The sequence below is a fragment of the Oncorhynchus tshawytscha genome, linkage group LG03 (genome assembly GCF_018296145.1).
Source record: "Oncorhynchus tshawytscha isolate Ot180627B linkage group LG03, Otsh_v2.0, whole genome shotgun sequence".
Lineage (NCBI taxonomy): Eukaryota > Metazoa > Chordata > Actinopteri > Salmoniformes > Salmonidae > Oncorhynchus > Oncorhynchus tshawytscha.
Genome location: NC_056431.1, coordinates 60,515,046 through 60,534,986, shown reverse-complemented (window position 1 = coordinate 60,534,986; position 19,941 = coordinate 60,515,046). Strand labels below are relative to the sequence as shown.

General features: G+C 43.3%; 1 protein-coding gene across 2 annotated transcripts in view; it reads left to right on the top strand.

Moving 5' to 3' along the window:
• The first annotated feature begins 273 nt into the window (after positions 1–273).
• Positions 274–19,941, top strand: part of xpo4 (exportin 4) — a 41,131-nt gene continuing 21,463 nt past the window's right edge. For both annotated transcript variants that reach the window (XM_024408850.2, XM_024408844.2), the window contains exons 1-6: positions 274–357; positions 1,948–2,053; positions 2,396–2,537; positions 2,668–2,806; positions 18,237–18,353; positions 18,507–18,660. In XM_024408850.2, coding sequence (XP_024264618.1) covers positions 292–357; positions 1,948–2,053; positions 2,396–2,537; positions 2,668–2,806; positions 18,237–18,353; positions 18,507–18,660 — 724 coding nt within the window. In that variant the 5' untranslated portion in view covers positions 274–291. The remainder of the gene's footprint in view (positions 358–1,947; positions 2,054–2,395; positions 2,538–2,667; positions 2,807–18,236; positions 18,354–18,506; positions 18,661–19,941) is intronic.

Here is a 19,941-nt window from a genome sequence, read left to right as displayed (position 1 = left end):
GATGAGGATTCAAATGATTTGTGTTACGTTTTTTTTGTGAGATCTATGGTGGTAGGAATAGTCACTAAAAATGTAGGTATCACATCATATCACGTTTGCAAGCGTCTTTGGCTTGTAAAAACGAAGACCCTTACGCTCAATTTTTATGGCTATCTATTTCGATTACATAACCTCCAAATAGGCACGCACCATCCTAAACACCCTGACAAGAGAGTCTGTCCATGAACTCATTGGCTCGGAGTACCGCTTAATCCCACAATGCAGCGCATGGCGCGTCATTGAAGAGGGACCATGATGGCGGCGGTCGGTTCACCAGAAGTGATTTCACAGCTGGAAAGCGCTGCCAAAGTTTTAATGGTGAGAAATATAATCTATTTTTTGTGTGTTTTTTGGTATATGCTTTGTTCAGGGTTTTACTTAGAGTTATGAGACGGCGAGAGATTTAGCGGGCACAGTTATTTCTCTGAGAAAGGATCGCGATGCGTGGCGCAGTGATGTCTCCATCCCGCAAAAAATATAGGATAGCCATCATCCCCCAAAAGCCATTAGCGATGTGTGACAGTGTCTTGTGAAGATTTTTTTCCTAAAAACTTAACCAGTAGAACACACATGTTTACAGGGACCCACACACTTGTTTAGTTAGTTTGATACAATATGTAGTTCTTCCACAATTGACAGTTCGGTGAGCATTCCCATTGCACGGCGTCGTTAGACACTGTTGATTCACCATGTTCCATAGCTAGTAGTTACTGACTTTACCCTCGATTTGTGGCCAACGTGATGCATCAGTCAATTAGGGCGCTGTTTCAACTCCCTGAGTAAATCATAAAGCCCAGTTTTAGTAAAATATAAGTCATATATTGGAAACAATTAGCTAACCATGTGTTGGCTAAAAGTTCTCGGATCGCACACTTGGTCAAGTACCATGCTTGGGGTAGGTATAATTTGTGGAACGTTCCAACAGAAATCTGTTCTAAAAACGTAAATAACAAGGGTGCCAACAAACAACGCATACAACGTTTTTATAGCGGCCGAATAAGATACTGGGTAGGGAGTGGGCTGATTCATTAAGTTTTCACTTCACCACGTTTATTCGGAAAAAAATCTCTGGTAGCCTATGGACAAACATTTAATAATAAGCAACGTGGTGAGTTGATGCCTATTCGGCAGCTAGTTAGCTAACGTTAGGTGAATTGATCGTGCTACTTTGTATGCGTTGTTTGTTGGCAACATTGTACTTTACGAAGTTTTTGGAACAGATTCCTGATGGAACGTTCCACAAATAATACCCACCCCCAAGCTTGGTGACTGAAGTGCTCTGGGGAGCTCGTGCAGGTTACCTTGATTCCCTCTCATTCGAAGAAATCATAACTATTTGGCCAAGTTAATTATATTCGATACGTATTTATTTATTACTACTATTATAATCAGGTCTCACTAATAGTGTTTTGTTATGTTTCTGCTCTCCGATAGGCTGATGTTTATTAGACATGAGTTAATGACAAAGTGCATTGAAACTCCAGTCTTTTACCCTTATGCACCTTTAAGGTGCGCTCAACTATTCCCTTATTACACCTTCCAGGTTATAATGGGTTAAAATTGAGTTTCTAAACAAATGTCAGCGCTAGTGTGTGTGTGTGGTAGGGGGGAAGGGTTGGTCATGGGAAGGAGGGTTGGGGGAAGGAAGGCCCTGTCGTGCTTGTGGTCAGGACAGATAAAGGGTCTTTTTCTCCTGCTGGCTGCCGAGTCAGAGCTGCTTTTTACTGCAATTAGGCTTTACCTGGAATGTGAATTTCCTGCAGAGCTGAATTTTAGCCACACTCCTTGGCTGACTGCTTGTGTATGCTTAGCAGTCCATCTGTTGAAATAATTTAATGTGGTGTGTGTGAGACTTACTGTACGTGGTGTAATAATTGACTGTACACTAATGGTGTGTGTGTGTTTTAGGCACCGCCATCCATGGTCAATGCAGAACAGAGGCAGCATGCAGAGCACATATTCCTCTCCTTCAGGAAGTCTAAATCACCCTTCGCTGTCTGCAAGCACATCTTAGGTAAGAATCACTATACAAATGCTTCAAAACACTAAATGTTTGTTTGTGTGTTACTTAATTTTGTGTTATCTGCTGTATCTCCTGAGATTAGTTAGTAGTTTAAGTTTTTTGTTTTGTGAACTCAGTAACTTATGTTTGAGTGTGCTGTGTTTTCCCACAGATACATGTGATACTGTGTGTGTGCTATGTGCATGTGTGTCCAGAGACCTGTAATTCTGTCTCTGTGATTAATTTCTCTCCCTCCACAGATACCTGTAATTCTGTCTCTCTCTGTGATTAATATTTCCCTTCACAGAGACCAGTCATTCTGTCTGTCTCTGATTCATTTCTCTCCCTCCACAGAGACCAGTAAGGTAGACTATGTGCTGTTCCAGGCAGCCACAGCCGTCATGGAGGCGGTGGTACGGGAGTGGATCCTGCTGGAGAAGGCCAGCATAGAGTCGCTCCGAACATTCCTCCTCACCTACGTCTTACAGAGACCCAAGTAGGCCTGTGTGTGTGTGTGTGTGTGTGTGTGTAAGGAGGGTGTATGAGTCAGTGTAGCGGCAGCATTAATTCGATTCTCAAGTATGACGCAATCTCACCTCATGCAGTCTCCTCTCTCCCTCCCCCAGTCTGCAGAAGTATGTCCGGGAGCAGATCCTGCTGGCTGTAGCCGTCATAGTAAAGAGAGGTTCTCTGGACAAGTCGATCAACTGTAAAGGCATCTTCCACGAAGTCAGCCAACTCATCAGCAGTGGCAACCCCACAGTGGTAAGAAACACAGGCCTGATTCGTAAACTCATCCCCGACGCAAGCGAGACATGTATTCTTGACTCCACTATGATTATCAAAGTCCTATCACGTAATATGTCAAACATAGAAAATATAATTTCCGGTATGGTGATGTTAAGTTAGTCAGTTGAAGGTGATCCGTTTGGCATTCCATTTCTTTAATAAAATATGCCTCTTAAATAGGAAAGAACTCAACTCTAAAGTCAAGAAATAACTGAAACTTTATATTGGTAACTGCATGTTATGGAAAATACTTTATAGAGACAAACAGCGAAACAACGCAACCATGGACCAAGTAGCTGACAAATCGACTAAAGTGAGTTTAGAGGAAATACTAACAGACATTTGCACTGCCAATGACAAACTGTCTAAGCAGATTAAGAAAATATCCAATGTAAAAAAAAATCTAAACTGTTATGACTGGACTGGGCAAACATGGAGGAGATGGGATTTTAATGATTTATTTCACCTTTATTTAACCAGGTAGGGAAGTTGAGAACAAGTTCTCATTTATAATTGCGACCTGGCCAAGATAAAGCAAAGCAGTTCGACACATACAACGACACAAAGTTACACATGGAGTAAAACAAACATACAGTCAATAATACAGTTGAAAAATAAGTATATATATATACACTATGTGAGCAAATGAGGTGAAATAAGGGAGGTAAAGGCAAAAAAAAAGGCCATGGTGGCGAAGTAAATACAATATAGCAAGTAAAACACTGGAATGGTAGATTTGCAGTGGATGAATGTGCAAAGTAGAGATAGAAATAATTGGGTGCAAAGGAGTTAAATAAATAAATATAAATCAGTTTAACCCTGGAGAAAATCGCACAAGAAAAGCTCCAGAAAACCGTGGATGAACAAAATACATCATTACGAGGCTTACTGAAAGATTAAACGGGATGGAGGACTTCAGTCGCCGTTCAAATCTTAGTTTTGTAAATTTCCTAGAAAGCTGTGGAACAACCGGAATGGAAAAATTCCCGGAAAAGGTAAAACCACAACTACTGGGCCAGGAGAACTTCACATGGGCTCCCACAATCAAACAAGCACATTGAACAGACGGGCCAAGAGGGGACATGAGCAGCAAACAAAGGGCCATCATTGCAAAGTCCCTTAAATATAGGAACAAAGAAAGTTCTATGACTGGCCTTCCAAGCCAAAACGTCAGGAGTCGGACCTTTGATGTATGAGGGCTATCGGATCAACGTCGACATGAGCGGACACCTCTACATGAAATGCAGAGAATTCAATCTTTTAAAGAAAAAGCCATGAGAGAAACTAATCACTTTCTTTCTGGTGTACCCCAGAAAGAAATTAGCAAAAGAAGCTACCCGATTCCTGGATAACCTGGACAAGGAGAACGGTGGAAATGTCAATGAATGAACTCAAATCAAATTGTATTTTTCACATGCGCCGAGTACAACCATACCATGAAATGCTTACTTACAAGCCCTTAACCAACAATGCAGTTCAAGAAATAGTAAAAAAAAAAAAAAACTAAAGTAAATAATTCAAAAAGTAACACGAAAATTACATAACAAAAACGTGACTATATACAGGGGATACCGAGTCAATGTGCGAGGGTACAGGTTAGTCGAGGAAATCTATAAAGTGACTATGCATAGATAATAAACAGCGAATGGCAGCGATGTAAATAGTCCGGATGGCCATTTGATTAGTTGTTCAGCAGTCTTGTGGCTTGGGTGTAGAAGCTGTTAAAGAACCTTTTTGTCCTAAACTTGGCGCTCCGGTACCGCTTGCCGTGTAGTAGCAGAGAGAACAGTCTATGACTTGGGTGACTGGAGTCTTTGGCAATCTTCCTCTGCCACCGCCTACTATATAGGTCCTGGATGTCAGGAAGTTTGGCCCCAGTGATGTGCTGGGCCATACACATTACCTTCTGTAGCGCCTTGCGGTCAGATGCTGAGCAGTTGCCATACCAGGCGGTGATGCAACCGGTCAGGATGCTCTCAATGGTGCAGCTGTAGAACTTTCTGGGGACCCATGCCAAATCTTAAAATCAAATTTTATTGGTCACATACACATGGTTAACAGATGTTAATGTGAGTGTAGCGAAATGCTTGTGAGTGTAGAGAAATCTTTTCAGTCTCCTGAGGAGGAAAGGGTGTTGTCGTGCCCTCTTTACAACTGTCTTGATGTGTTTGGACCATGGTAGTTCGTTAGTGATGTGGAGACCAAGGAACTTGAAACTCTCGACCCGCTCTACTTCAACCCCGTTGATGTTAATGGGGGCCTGTTCGGCCCGCCTTTGCCTGTAGTCCACGATCTCCTCCTTTGTCTTGCCAACATTGAGGGAGAGGTTGTTGTCCAGGCACCACACTGCCAGTCTCTGACCTGCTCCCTATATGCTGTCTCATCGTTGTCGGTGGTCAGGCCTAAGATCAGTTGTCGTCAGCAAACATAATGATGGTGTTGGAGTCGTGCTTGGCCACAGCAGTCGTGGGCGAACAGGGAGTTACGGAGGGGACTAAGCACGCAATCCTGAGAGGCCCCAGTGTTGAGGATCAGTGTGGCAGATGTGTTGTTGCCTACCCTTACCTCTGTATAGACTAAAGGACAGCTTCCCAACAGACAATGTATGACAGATAGGGCACTGGACTATTGCCTAATGCCTTCACTCACACACCTATTGAAAAGACAATCACAGCACCAGTCAAGCAATCTGTCTAAATGAATAACACTTTAATGACGGTTTGCTATTGAGTCTAAATGACAACCCATTAATTGGTAGGCTATAGCCACAATCTATTTGTTTAAGTAATGAACTAACAAGTGAACAAGACTACATAATGATTTCTATGATCTGGATGATTCTTTTTTGAATTGCTCCCCAGCTAATAGGCTACAAAGACCTGAGTGGGTGGGAAGAATTTAAATGGCCCACATGTTTAAAAAAAAGTTTGTTTCTTTAAATAGGCGCTGAAATTGTAAACACACAGTGCTTTTATTTTTGTTGCTCTCTTACACTTTTTTAAAATGGATTTGACTTTTGCCCGAATTAACGCATGATAACGGGGAAATGTATATATTCATTGAAAAATGTGTTATTAATGTGGGCAACATGATATCTTGTTGATTATATTTTTATTCTCCCATAGAAAGTACAATGAATAATGGTAATGAATTAGTTCAAGTGAACTGACAGCGTTTTAACTACTTTGCAGATATGAAACAGACAATTATAATATCTATAAAAAAAATAAAGAAATCCCACTTTATGCTACAAAAACAACTTTATACGATGTTTTAAAAATAGCTTCAATGTGACTCAACATTCCATGACGTACACTAAGGCATTGTTGGCAGAATAGATGGATGCAGTTCAATGCATGACTAATACAATTCACCATTTACATTTCTTAGCAGTCCAAAATAATATTGATTTCAGGTTGTAAACCACACCTGGTCGTTTACATTGTTAACTGCCTCCACCCATTCGAGATGCAATGTTTCAGTTACAATGACTGAATATTTTGAACAAAAACAGACGACTGTAACTAAGGCTGGGAATGTAAATACAATCAAACTAGCAAGGGCAATGATCACAAGTCAGTCATAACGAGGCTAATAGGCTAGCGCACATGTGTCAAGGCCCGTGGGCCGAATAGGACACACAAGCGAGTATAAATGAGTCAACAGTTGATACTTTATGAAATTACAGCCTGTGCTCGCATCGGTGAATTCAACTTCAATTGCGTTACTTTTGTGTGTCATGTTTACAGCGAGCAGGCGAGCAGCGGAGGGAACGTGTACAGACACATTCCACATTCCTAGCTAGGCTACTAAAATGTTGCAGTCTAGCTTCGGTTTGCAAAGCTTGACAATTACTAACAGCATATTATGCACATATGCAAGCATAGCAGCAAAGACTGGACAAGTATTATTTATGTTTTAATATGTTAAAATGTTATACAGCATTTACTAGTGGACATTTATAAAGGGACTTTTTTTTTCTAATAAAACAATGGCCAGTTTGGGTCCCAGTTATGCTTTTTTTAATGTATAAACAAATAGGCTGTGTCTGGCCCACAAATTTGTTGTTTTTTCATTATAGGTGTGCAAAAGAGCAGAAAAGTAAATAAATAAAAACAGTATTGGGATGAGGTAGGTAAAAATAGGTGGGCTATTTACCGATAGACTATGTACAGCTGCAGCGATCGGTTAGCTGCTCAGATAGCAGATGTTTGAAGTTGGTGAGGGAGATAAGTCTCCAACTTCAGCGATTTTTGCAATTCGTTCCAGTCACAGGCAGCAGAGAACTGGAACGAAAGGTGGCCAAATGAGGTGTAGGCTTTAGGGATGATCAGTGAGATACACCTGCTGGAGCGCGTGCTACGGATGGGTGTTGCCATCGTGACCAGTGAACTGAGATAAGGCGGAGCTTTACCTAGCATGGACTTGTAGATGACCTGGAGCCAGTGGGTCTGGCGACGAATATGTAGCGAGGGCCAGCCGACTAGAGCATACAAGTCGCAGTGGTGGGTGGTATAAGGTGCTTTAGTGACAAAACGGATGGCACTGTGATAAACTGCATCCAGTTTGCTGAGGAGAGTGTTGGAAGCAATTTTGTAGATGACATCGCCGAAGTCGAGGATCGGTAGGATAGTCAGTTTTACTAGGGTAAGTTTGGCGGCGTGAGTGAAGGAGGCTTTGTTGCGGAATAGTAAGCCGACTCTTGACTTGATTTTCGATTGGAGATGTTTGATATGAGTCTGGAAGGAGAGTTTACAGTCTAGCCAGACACCTAGGTACTTATAGATGTCCACATATTCAAGGTCGGAACCATCCAGGGTGGTGATGCTGGTCAGGCGTGCGGGTGCAGCCAGCGAACGGTTGAAAAGCATGCATTTGGTTTTACTAGCGTTTAAGAGCAGTTGGGAGGCCACGGAAGGAGTGTTGTATGGCATTGAAGCTCGTTTGGAGGTTAGATAGCACAGTGTCCAAGGACGGGCCGGAAGTATATAGAATGGTGTCGTCTGCGTAGAGGTGGATCAGGGAATCGCCCGCAGCAAGAGCAACATCATTGATATATACAGAGAAAAGAGTCGGCCCGAGGATTGAACCCTGTGGCACCCCCATAGAGACTGCCAGAGGACCGGACAGCATGCCCTCCGATTTGACACACTGAACTCTGTCTGCAAAGTAATTGGTGAACCAGGCAAGGCAGTCATCCGAAAACCGAGGCTACTGAGTCTGCCGATAAGAATATGGTGATTGACAGAGTCGAAAGCCTTGGCAAGGTCGATGAAGACGGCTGCACAGTACTGTCTTTTATCGATGGCGGTTATGATATCGTTTAGTACCTTGAGCGTGGCTGAGGTGCACCCGTGACCGGCTCGGAAACCAGATTGCACAGCGGAGAAGGTACGGTGGGATTCGAGATGTTCAGTGACCTGTTTGTTGACTTGGCTTGCGAAGACCTTAGATAGGCAGGGCAGGATGGATATAGGTCTGTAACAGTTTGGGTCCAGGGTGTCTCCCCCTTTGAAGAGGGGGATAACTGCGGCAGCTTTCCAATGCTTGGGGATCTCAGACGATATGAAAGAGAGGTTGAACAGGCTGGTGATAGGGGTTGCGACAATGGCGGCGGATAGTTTCAGAAATAGAGGGTCCAGATTGTCAAGCCCAGCTGATTTGTACAGGTCCAGGTTTTGCAGCTCTTTCAGAACATCTGCTATCTGGATTTGGGTAAAGGAGAACCTGGAGAGGCTTGGGCGAGTAGCTGCGGGGGGGGGTGGAGCTGTTGGCCGAGGTTGGAGTAGCCAGGCGGAAGGCATGGCCAGCCGTTGCGAAATGCTTGTTGAAGTTTTCGATAATCATGGATTTATCGGTGGTGACCGTGTTACCTAGCCTCAGTGCAGTGGGCAGCTGGGAGGAGGTGCTCTTGTTCTCCATGGACTTCAGTGTCCCAGAACCTTTTGGAGTTGGAGCTACAGGATACAAATTTCTGCCTGAAGAAGCTGGCCTTAGCTTTCCTGACTGACTGCGTGTATTGGTTCCTGACTTCCCTGAACAGTTGCATATCGCGGGGACTATTCGATGCTATTGCAGTCCGCCACAGGATGTTTTTGTGCTGGTCGAGGGCAGTCAGGTCTGGAGTGAACCAAGGGCTATATCTGTTCTTAGTTCTGCATTTTTGAACGGAGCATGGTTATCTAAAATGGTGAGGAAGTTACTTTTAAAGAATGACCAGGCATCCTCAACTGACGGGATGAGGTCAATGTCCTTCCGGGATACCCGGGCCAGGTCGATTAGAAAGGCCTGCTCACAGAAGTGTTTTAGGGAGCGTTTGACAGTGATGAGGGGTGGATGATTGTTATCAACAATTATCATATTTTTTGTAGTTGTCAATCCAATGTATTTGGCATTGATCAAATGGGCTGGCAGGCAAGTTTCCATTCAGTTGTCAACTTGGGTTGGGACAAGCATGCATTGGCAAACTGCATCAGGATGAGCAGGTTACTATTCCCCATTGTTTATCAGTATAAGTTTGAAGGCCAACTAGCTGAAAAAGTTTGAGTGTTTATCTAACGTTCCCTCATTAGAGTTTTAGCTCATCTTGCTCTGCCTAATATAGGTTGTTGATCTTGTTGATGTGCATAATTGGCAGCTGAGGGAGGGATAGCCTACTTTTTCATGGTTGTTTGATCAATATGACTGTCAAGTTCCCAAATGTAAGATGACTCTTTTGGCATTTAGATATTTGCAGGAATCCATTCAGGTGTATTTTGTGTTCGAATTATCTACATTTGCGATGTTGCTACTGCCTGTAAACACCGTTCAGGTCGTAGTGAATGATGGCAGGCCCATGTGGCAAAAAGCCTATATACAAATATAACTTTTTTTGCCAATATTATTTGTATGTAGGTCTATATACAAATATATGAATTGTGTGTATATAGGCCTACTGTAGCTCTGATTGGCTATGCCGCAACGGTCTGTGTAGACTCCAGTACTGGGTAAGACAGATGGTTTTATTTACTGCAGTGTCTTAATTGTCCAAACGCAAGGCTGGTTTCCCACTCTATATTATTATAGAATTTTCACAAATGCCTTACTATACGTAATTCCCAAAAATTCTATGAATTTATGAAAATGTGAAAATGACCATACCTAAGTGTTCGCCTTTCAGATTTTTTTATTTTTATAAGTGTTCTTCTTCCTGGGGGTGTATATGAACAGATTTTAATACGATTTAATGTTGCTAAATCGCTGTCAGTTCCACTTTAAAGGAATGTTGAAGAAACATGGGCAATTGCCGAGTTTATAAACGAGACAGTTTATATGCGCGAAGCCCACAATTATGCACCTTATTATTTCCAGCTCTTTGTTGAACAATTACAGTATGCATACCCATTAACTTATTCCTATTTTGTTGTTATAGCCGGAATGCAAATGGATTAAATTAAAAATAATTCTCACTCATACAGTGGGGCAAAAAAGTATTTAGTCAGCCACCAATTGTGCAAGTTCTCCCACTTAAAAAGACGAGGCCTGTAATTTTCATCATAGGTAGACTTCAACTATGACAGACAGAATGAGGAAAAAAATCCAGAAAATCACATTGTAGGATTTTTTTAATGAATTAATTTGCAAATTATGGTGGAAAATTAGTATTTGGTCAATAACAAAAGTTTATCTCAATACTTTGTTATATACCCCAGAGGTCAAATGTTTTCTGTAAGTCGTCAAGGTTTTCACAGACTGTTGCTGGTATTTTGGCCCATTCCTCCATGCCGATCTCCTCTAGAGCAGTGATGTTTTGGGGCTGTTGCTGGGCAACAGACGTTCAACTCCCTCCAAAGATTTTCTATGGGGTTGAGATCTGGAGACTGGCTAGGCCACTCCAGGACCTTGAAATGCTTCTTACGAAGCCACTCCTTCGTTGCCCGGGCAGTGTGGTTGGGATCATTGTCATGCTGAAAGACCTAGCCACGTTTCATCTTCAATGCCTTGGCTGATGGAAGGAGGTTTTCACTCAATCTCACGATACATGGCCCCATTCATTCTTTCCTTTACACGGATCAGTCGTCCTGGTCCCTTTGCAGAAAAACAGCCCCAAAGCATGATGTTTCCACCCCCATGCTTCACAGTAGGTGTGGTGTTCTTTGGATGCAACTCAGCATTCTTTGTCCTCCAAACACGACGAGTTGAGTTTTTACCAAAAAGTTATATTTTGGTTTCATCTGACCATATGACATTCTCCCAATCTTCTTCTGGATCATCCAAATGCTCTCTAGCAAACTTCAGACGGGCCTGGGCATGTACTGGCTTAAGCAGGGGGACACGTCTGGCACTGCAGAATTTGAGTCCCTGGCGGCGTAGTGTGTTACTGATGGTAGGCTTTGTTACTTTGGTTCCAGGTCTCTGCAGGTCATTCACTAAATCCCCCTGTATGGTTCTGGGATTTTTGCTCACAGTTCTTGTGATCATTTTGAGCCCACGGGGTGAGATCTTGCTTGGAGCCCCAGATCGAGGGAGATTATCAGTGGTCTTGTATGTCTTCCATTTCCTAATAATTGCTCCCACAGTTGATTTCTTCAAACCTAGCTGCTTACCTATTGCAGATTCAGTCTTCCCAGCCTGGTGCAGGTCTACAATTTTGTTTCTGGTGTCCTTTGACAGCTCTTTGGTCTTGGCCATAGTGGAGTTTGGAGTGTGACTGTTTGAGGTTGTGGACAGGTGTCTTTTATACTGATAACAAGTTCAAACAGGTGCCATTAATACAGGTAGCGCTCTGGAGCAGATTTTTATCAAGGATCTCTCTGTACTTTGCTCTATTCATCTTTCCCTCGATATTGACTAGTCTCTGCCACTGAAAAACATCCCCACAGCATGGTGCCGCCACCACCATGCTTCACCATCGGGTGGTTGGAAATGGGTATGGGAGCTGAACACGCATCGACCCAGATCCCTCTACTGTCGTAGATTACACATACTGAAAAAAATAGTCGACTCAGTTAGCCCTATGGAGTCATTTAGTTATATTATAGAATTTAAAAAAATTCTCCTTCATAATGCACCTTACTTACAATAGGTGGTTGACTAGAGCGCATTTATATATACGCTACCAGTCAAAAGTTTGGACATGTACTTATTCCAGGGTTTTTCTATATTTGTACTATATTCTACATTGTAGAATAATAGTGAAGACCTCAAAACTATGAAATAACACATGGAATCATATAGTGACCAAAAAAGCATTAAACAAATATATTTGAGACTCTTCAAATTAGCCACCCTTTGCCTTGATGACAGCTTTGCACACGCTTGGCATTCTCTCAACCAGCTTCATGCGGTAGTCCCCAGGACTGCATTTCAATTAACAGGGGTGCCTTGTTAGTTTGTGGAATTTATATTTTGATTTGTTTAACACTTGTTTGGTTACTACATGATTCCATATGTGTTATTTCATAATTTTGATGTCTTCAATATTATTCTACAATGGAGAAAATAATAAAAAATAAGGAAAATCCCTTGCATGAGTCGGTGTCCAAACTTTTGACTGGTTGTGTGTGTGTGTTTGTATTGCATAGAGACATTAGCCAATGACCAGTAACCTGCATTAAAGGGAATGACCACTACGGAGGCACCGATAAGATCATTCTCTCACTTGTGCACATCAAAGGGGAGGAGGTGAAAGAGGAACATGAGAGATTTATTGTTTTGTTTAGTTTTTATGTCTTGTTAATACATGCCCACTAAGAAGCATGAGGTTTGGCCAATACTATTTTTATTGTAGCTGTTTATTTATAGTGCCCTCCACAAATATTGGCACCCTTGGTAAAAATGAGCAAAACGGGCTGTGAAAAAAGTCTTTGCTGTTTATACTCTAGGTCTTTCATTCAAAATATCAACAAAAATCGAACCTTTATTTGAAGTGAAATTATTGAAAAAAATACATGTGAAATAAATATTTATCTCCGAATCATGTGCCACAATTATTGGCACCCCTAGAAATTCTTATGAGTAAAATCTAACTGAAGTATATTCCCAATATGAGAAAAACAGGCAGTGAATTAAAAAAAATATTTATCCTCTTGGTCTTTTCATTCAAAATATTCACAAAAATCAAACCTTTAATTAAAAGTAAAATAGTTGAAAGAAAAAATACATTCATCATACAACAAATATTTTTCTCATGTGTGCCACAATTATTGGCACCCCTTCATTCAATACTTTGTGCAACCTCCCTTTACCAAGATAACAGCTATGAGTCTTCTCTTGTAATGCATAATGAGGTTGGCAAACACATGGCAAGGGATCTGAGACCATTCCTCCGTACAAAATCTCTCTTAGATCCTTCAGATTCCGAGGTCCACACTTGTGGATTCTCATCTTCAGCTCATCCCACATGTTTTCTATGGGGTTTAGGTCAGGACTTTGACGGCCATGGCAAAACCATGATTCTGTAGTCAGTGAACCATTTTTGTGTTGATTTTGAGGTGTGCTTTAGAGCATTGTCCTGCTGGAAGATCCAACCATGGCCCAGTCTAAGCTTCCTAGCAGAGGCAGTCTGCAGGTTTTGATTTAATATCTGCTGGTAGTTGATGGAGCCCATGATGCCACGTGTCCTAACAGCCCAACAACCTCAAATATCCACCACCATACTTCAGTGGGGGATGAGGTACTTTTCTTTATGGCTATCTTTCGGTCTATGCCAAACCCATCTCTGGTGTTTTTTTTCTCTCCAAAAAGCTCTATTTTGGTCTCATCTGACCATAGAACCTGGTCCTATTGAAAGTTCCAGTAACATTTGGCAAACTGTAGGCGCCTGAGTTTTTGATGACAGCAAAGGCTTTTTTTTATGGCAACCCTCATACACAACTTGGGGTTATGTAGGTGGCATCTGATCAGAGTTTTGGAGACTTTCTGACCCCAAGACCCAACAAACATCTGCAATTCTCCAGCTGTGATCCTTGGAGATTTGTCAGCTCGGGGATTTGAACTTGCAACCTTCTGGTTACTAGTCTAACCACTAGGCTACCCTGCCGTCCCATTAAGTTTTTCAAAGACATGACGGTGGTAGGCCTGATCACAGACGAAGATGAGACCGCCTATAGGGAGCAGGTTAGACACCTGGCAGGGTGGTGCCAGGACAACAACCTCTCCCTCAACATCAGCCAGACAAAGTAGCTGATCGTGGACTACAGGAAATGGCGGGGCGAGCATGCTCTCATTCACATCAACGGGGCGGTAGAGGAGAGGGTTGAGAGCTTCAAGTTCCTCTGTGTCCACATCACCAAGGACCTATCATGTTCCAAACATACCAGCACAGTCGTGAAGGGGGCACAACAATGTCTCATCCCCCTCAGGAGGCTGAAAAGATTTGGTATGGGCCCACAGATCCTCAAAAAGTGATACAGCTACATCATTGAGAGCATCTTGACTGGCTGCATCACCGCGTGCTATGGTAACTGCTTGGAATCCGACCGGAAGGCATTACAGAAGGTAGTGCATACAGGTCGAGCTCCCTGCCGTCCAGGACCTCTATACCAGGCGACGTCAGCGGAAGGCCCTAAAGATTGTCAAAGACTCCAGCCATCAAAATCTCAGGCTGTTTTTCTCTACCACACGGCAAGCAGTACCAGAGTGCGAAGTCTGGGGACCAAATGGCTCCTGAACAGCTTCCACACCCAAGCCATAAGACTGCTGAACAGTTCATCAATTGGCAGCCCTGACTATTTGCATTGACACGCTTTTTATTTGCAATGGCTCTAGGCACACTCACTGGACTCTACCTCCAGTTGAAGTCGGAAGTTTACATACACCTTAGCCAAATACATTTTAAACTCAGTTTTCACTATTCCTGACATTTAATTTAAAAATTCCCTGTCTTAGGTCAGTTAGGATCACCACTTTATTTTAAGAATGTGAAATGTCAGAATAATAGTGGAGAGTGATTTATTTCAGCTTTTATTTTTTTCATCACTTTCCCAGTGGGTAAGAAGTTTACATACACTCAATTAGTATTTGGTAGCTTTGCCTTTAAATTGTTTAACTAGGGTCAAATGTTTCTGGTAGCCTCCCACAAGCTTCCCACAATAAGTTGGGTGAATGTTGGCCCATTCCTCCTGACAGAGCTGGTGTAACTGAGTCAGGTTTGTAGGCCTCCTTGCTCGCACACACTTTCAGTTCTGCCCACAATTAGTTTTTATAGGATTGAGGTCAGGGCTTTGTGATGGCCACTCCAATATCTTGACTTTGTTGTCCTTAAGCCATTTTGCCATAACTTTGGAAGTATGTTTGGGGTCATTGTCCATTTGGAAGACCCATTTGCGTCCAAGCTTTAACTTCTTGACTGATGTCTTGAGATGTTGCTTCAATATGTCCATATAAGTTTCCTCCTCATGATGCCATCTATTTTGTGAAGTGCACCAGTCCCTCCTGCAGCAAAGCACCCCCACCACATGATGCTGCCACCCCCATGCTTCACGGTTGGGATGGTGTTCTACGGCTTGCAAGCTTCCCCCTTTTTCCTCCAAACATAACGATGGTCATTATGGTCAAAGAGTTCTATTTTTGTTTCATCGGACCAAAGGACATTTCTCCAAAAAGTACGATCTTTGGCCCCATGTGCAGTTGCAAACCGTAGTCTGGCTTTTTTTATGGCGGTTTTGGAGCAGTGGCTTCTTCCTTGCTGAGCGGCCGTTCAGGTTATGTCGATATAGGACTCGATTTACTGTGGATATAGATACTTTTGTACCGGTTTCCTCCAGCATCTTCACAAGGTCCTTTACTGTTCTGAGATTGATTTGCACTTTTCACACCAAAGAACGCGTCTTATTCCTGAGCGGTATGAAGCTCTTAAAGCATATTTGAAAGGATATATTATGTCGTACTCTTCATATAAGATAAAGAGCAAGGTGAAAGTGCAGGGAAAAAGCTTGGTCACATATGTGAACATTTTCATATTTGATCCTACGACCTTCGAAATAAATTATTGCAACTGAAGGTAATCCATAGTATTTACTACATTCCTGACAGAATGCATGTAATGCACCCAGAAATGTCATATCTCTGTTGGAGATTTTTAAAAACAAAGGACCTGTGACAAACTGATGCCATTTTGGGTTAATGTCTATCACATCATTGTGTTTAGGAATGTATATCCATCCATCTCCACGACTATGTCTGTTGGGAAAGGTAAATATTGGTGACCAATATCAAATAAAGTTTTGTAACCTCGGTCTAATTGCTGCCCCCAAAAATTATAGCTACAGTGCATTCAGAAAGTATTCAGACCCCCTTCCCCTTTTCCACATTTTGTTTCATTACAGCCTTATTCTAAAATGTATGAAGTGTTTAATTTAATCCATATGCACAATACCCCATAATGACAAAGCAAAAACAGGTTTAGAGATTTTTGCAAATGTATTAAAAAAAACCTGGTAGCTTATTTACTTAAGTATTCAGACCCTTTTGATATGAGATTCGAATTGAGCTCCGGTGCATCCTGTTTCCATCGATCATCCTTCAGATGTTTCTACAACTTGATTGGAGTACACCTGTGGTAAATTCAATTGATTGGACCTTATTTGGAAAGGCACACACCTGTCTCAATAAGGTCCCACAGTTGACAGTGCATGTCAGAGCAAAAACCAAACCATGAGGTCGAAGTAATTGTCCGTAGAGCTCCGAGACAGGATCGTGTTGAGGCACAGATCTGAGGAAGGGTACCAAAAAATGTCTGCAGCATTGAAAGTCCCCAAGAACACAGTGGACCCCAAGACTTTTCCTAGAGCTGGCCGCATGGCCGAACTGAGCAATCGGGGGAGAAGCGCCTTGGTCAGAGAGGTGACCAAGAACCCGATGGTCACTCTGACACAGCTCCAGAGTTCCTCTGTGGAGATGGGAAAACCATTCACGATGGACAATCATCTCTGCAGCACTCCACCAATCAGGCCTTTATGGTAGAGTGGCGAGACAGAAGCCACTCCTCAGTAAAAGGCACATGACAGCCTGCTTGGAGTTTGCCAAAAGGCAGATAAAGGACTCTCAGACGATGAGAAGCTAGATTCTTTGGTCTGATGAAACCAAGATTGAACTCTTTGGCCTTAATGCCAAGCATCACGTCTTGAGGAAACCTGTCATCATCCCTTCGGGGGAAGCATGGTGGTGGCAGCATCATGCTTTGTGGATGTTTTTCAGCGGCAGGGACTGGGAGACTAGTAAGGATCGAGGGAAAGATGAATGGAGCAAAGTGCAGAGATCCTTAATGAAAACCTGCTTCAGAGCACTCAGGACCTCAGACTGGGGCAAATGTTCACCTTCCAACAGGACAATGACCCTAAGCACACAGCCAAGACAATGCAGGAGTGGCTTTGGGAGAAGTCTCTGAATGACCTTGAGTGGCCCAGCCAGAGCCCGGACTTGAGCCCGATGGAACATCTCTGGAGAGACCTGAAAATAGCCAACCTGACAGAACTTGAGAGGATCTGCTGAGCAGAATGGGAGAAACTCTCCAAATACAGGTGTGCCAAGCTTGTAAGAATATGTTAAAAAAGTAAAGGATTCTGAATACTTTGTGTGTGTGTGTGTGTGGTGAACAAGTCCACTCCCTCAAGTCCAATATTGATAGTAGATTTTCACTGTGCTTCTGGCTTTAAAGAGCAACTGCCCCTAAAATCCATAGACCATTTTCTAAATGAGAATATGAGTCAAACATTTATTCTGTCAAAACCCAATCGTAATACCCATGGTCAATTCGGATGGGCTTTGGATATCCCTATGGGTCTAGGTTGGGGACCATCAGTAAATTACATAATGTACATGACAATATGTTAAAATTCTAATAGCTCCAAATTCCAATGACTTAAAATCCTCAAACCAACTATAAATTGTAGAAATTCATATACAAATATTGAAAGCATTTAATGAGAACTAAAAGGTGTGCAACAAGGAAAGTGTCATTTTACATTTGTATTTATTGACAGTCCCTAACCAGCCCCGGAGATATGCTATCCAAAGTAAAAATCAACTTTGCCATGGTTGCAGAAGCTTATTGGCGAAATAATTTGGCAAACTTTTCCCATCTGTGCGCACACGAGACAGCCATATAAAAACCGAGGCCAAATCAGGAAGTGCGGTTGCCCTTTAAAGATCCATGCTGTTTCCCACTTTTCCTTTGTGATTTCTGGTCTCACCAACCTGATATGAACTCTCCCAGTAGTAGAGCTCTCCTGTCTCCACTAGATGTCAGTCTGTGTCTTCAGGAGGCCAGGTAGGGTTTCAGGAGGCCAGGGAGGGGTTCAAAGCCTGGCTCTCTTTTAGATCAGGCCTCTGTAGTAAGCTGGCTGCTATTCTGTCAGCTACCCTCATTGTGAAATATGACCAGACGGTGTGTGTAACCTGTGTGTGTATGTTTGTGCACCTGCAGCAGACGCTGGCCTGCTCCATCCTGACGGCCCTCATCAGTGAGTTCTCCAGCTCCAGTAAGACCAGTAACATCGGCCTCAACATGGAGTTCCACGGCAGCTGCAAACGCATTTTTCAGGTCAGGCCTCTTCTCTTCTCTTCCTCCTGCTCCTTCTCCTCTATCCTCTGTTCCTTTCTAAGTGAACACTATGTTATCTCTGACTTGGTAGGAGTGTGTTTGTTTGCTTGCAATGACAGTTTTGTGTATTTTTGTCCAAATGCGTGTGTTCAGGAGGATGACCTTCATCAGATCTTCATGTTGACCATGGAGGTGCTGCAGGAGTTCAGTCGCAGAGAGAACCTCAACGCTCAGATGTCCTCAGTGTTCCAGAGATACCTGGCCCTGGCCAATCAGGTCCTCAGCTGGAACTTCTTGCCGCCCAATCATATCCTTTATCTAGTCTGTAGTGTTTCCCATTGGTGGGTTAGGACCTGCGTTAACCCAGAACGGAAGTCAGCTACTCAATTCAGTTCTGGGTCCATATGAGTTAAGAGAGAACAAGGAGCGGAATCGTCTCTTTGCAAGTTTGGGGCCGAATGTCCCACCGGAGGGTAGTAGTTTGGACAGAAATGCTGATTTTGTTTGTTTTTGTCATAGGAACATTCAGGGGTCTTGGGTTCAGTGCAAAAGGTTTGGGGTGTGATATATGGTCGTACCATTGTTTTCATTTGTTGCTCTCATATTTGGCTGTGTTTGTGTTGGTGTGTTCTAAGTCTTGTGTGTGTGCGTGCATGTGGGCGCATATGTGTGTCATTGGCGTGTTAATCCTACTCAGACTGGCAGCCTCTCTCTCTCCCGCCTCTCTCAGTATTTAAATGGATCTGAGGTGGCGTCGCTGCCAACCAGGGTTATGTATCACTTTCAAAGAGGCCTTGTGTGTCTGTGTCTGCCCATACCAGATAGCGGCCCAATAACCAGGCCTCTTTAAGGGGGGGCAGGCAAGGGGGTCAAGGGCCGCCAGCCTCTTTAAACCCCACTGCTTGTTGAGTGTCCGTCTGGAATACCAGACACCCTCGTGTGTCTCTTTGTGTGTGTGTGTGTGTGTGTGTGTGTGTGTGTTTCAAGTGGCAGTTAGTCAGTGTGGGTGCTGTCTGAATGATTGTTGGAACAAGAGAACAGATTTATGAAGACTCCTGGGAAGGTAAAGTGGTGTGGCTTTCTGTCCACGTGAATCAGACATGTCTCTGTGTTTTGAATGTGAGTGTGCGTGTGTGTCAAGGGGCTGCTCCTTAATTGCATGCTTGACAGCCGTAGCCTGGCTCGATCCTTCACAAACCAACCCGCGGCATGTGTGGCATCTGTCCGCGCCGCACTCCCCCTCTGGGCCATGGCGTGTGTCACATCAGAGCCGCGCTCCCTGTGCGTTAGTACGACAGCGCGTCTCCACACTGACATTAACCCTGAGGTCGGGTTGGGGTCTTGCTCAGGCTTCAGGCCTGCCCCTCGCCTTGACCCACTGGAGACCTTGACACACATACACCCAAAAACAGTGAGTTATGCTGTCTTGGGGGGTGGCTGTCCTAACTCGGGCAGGAGAGGGGGGAATTATGGAGAGCAGGATCGAGGGAGGGGGTGTGGGGCATTCCTCCAGTGTTATTTCACATGACAGGGCTGCAAGCGAGACTTAGTGGAGGATGTATCACTTAAACCCCCCCAACTCCTTAAC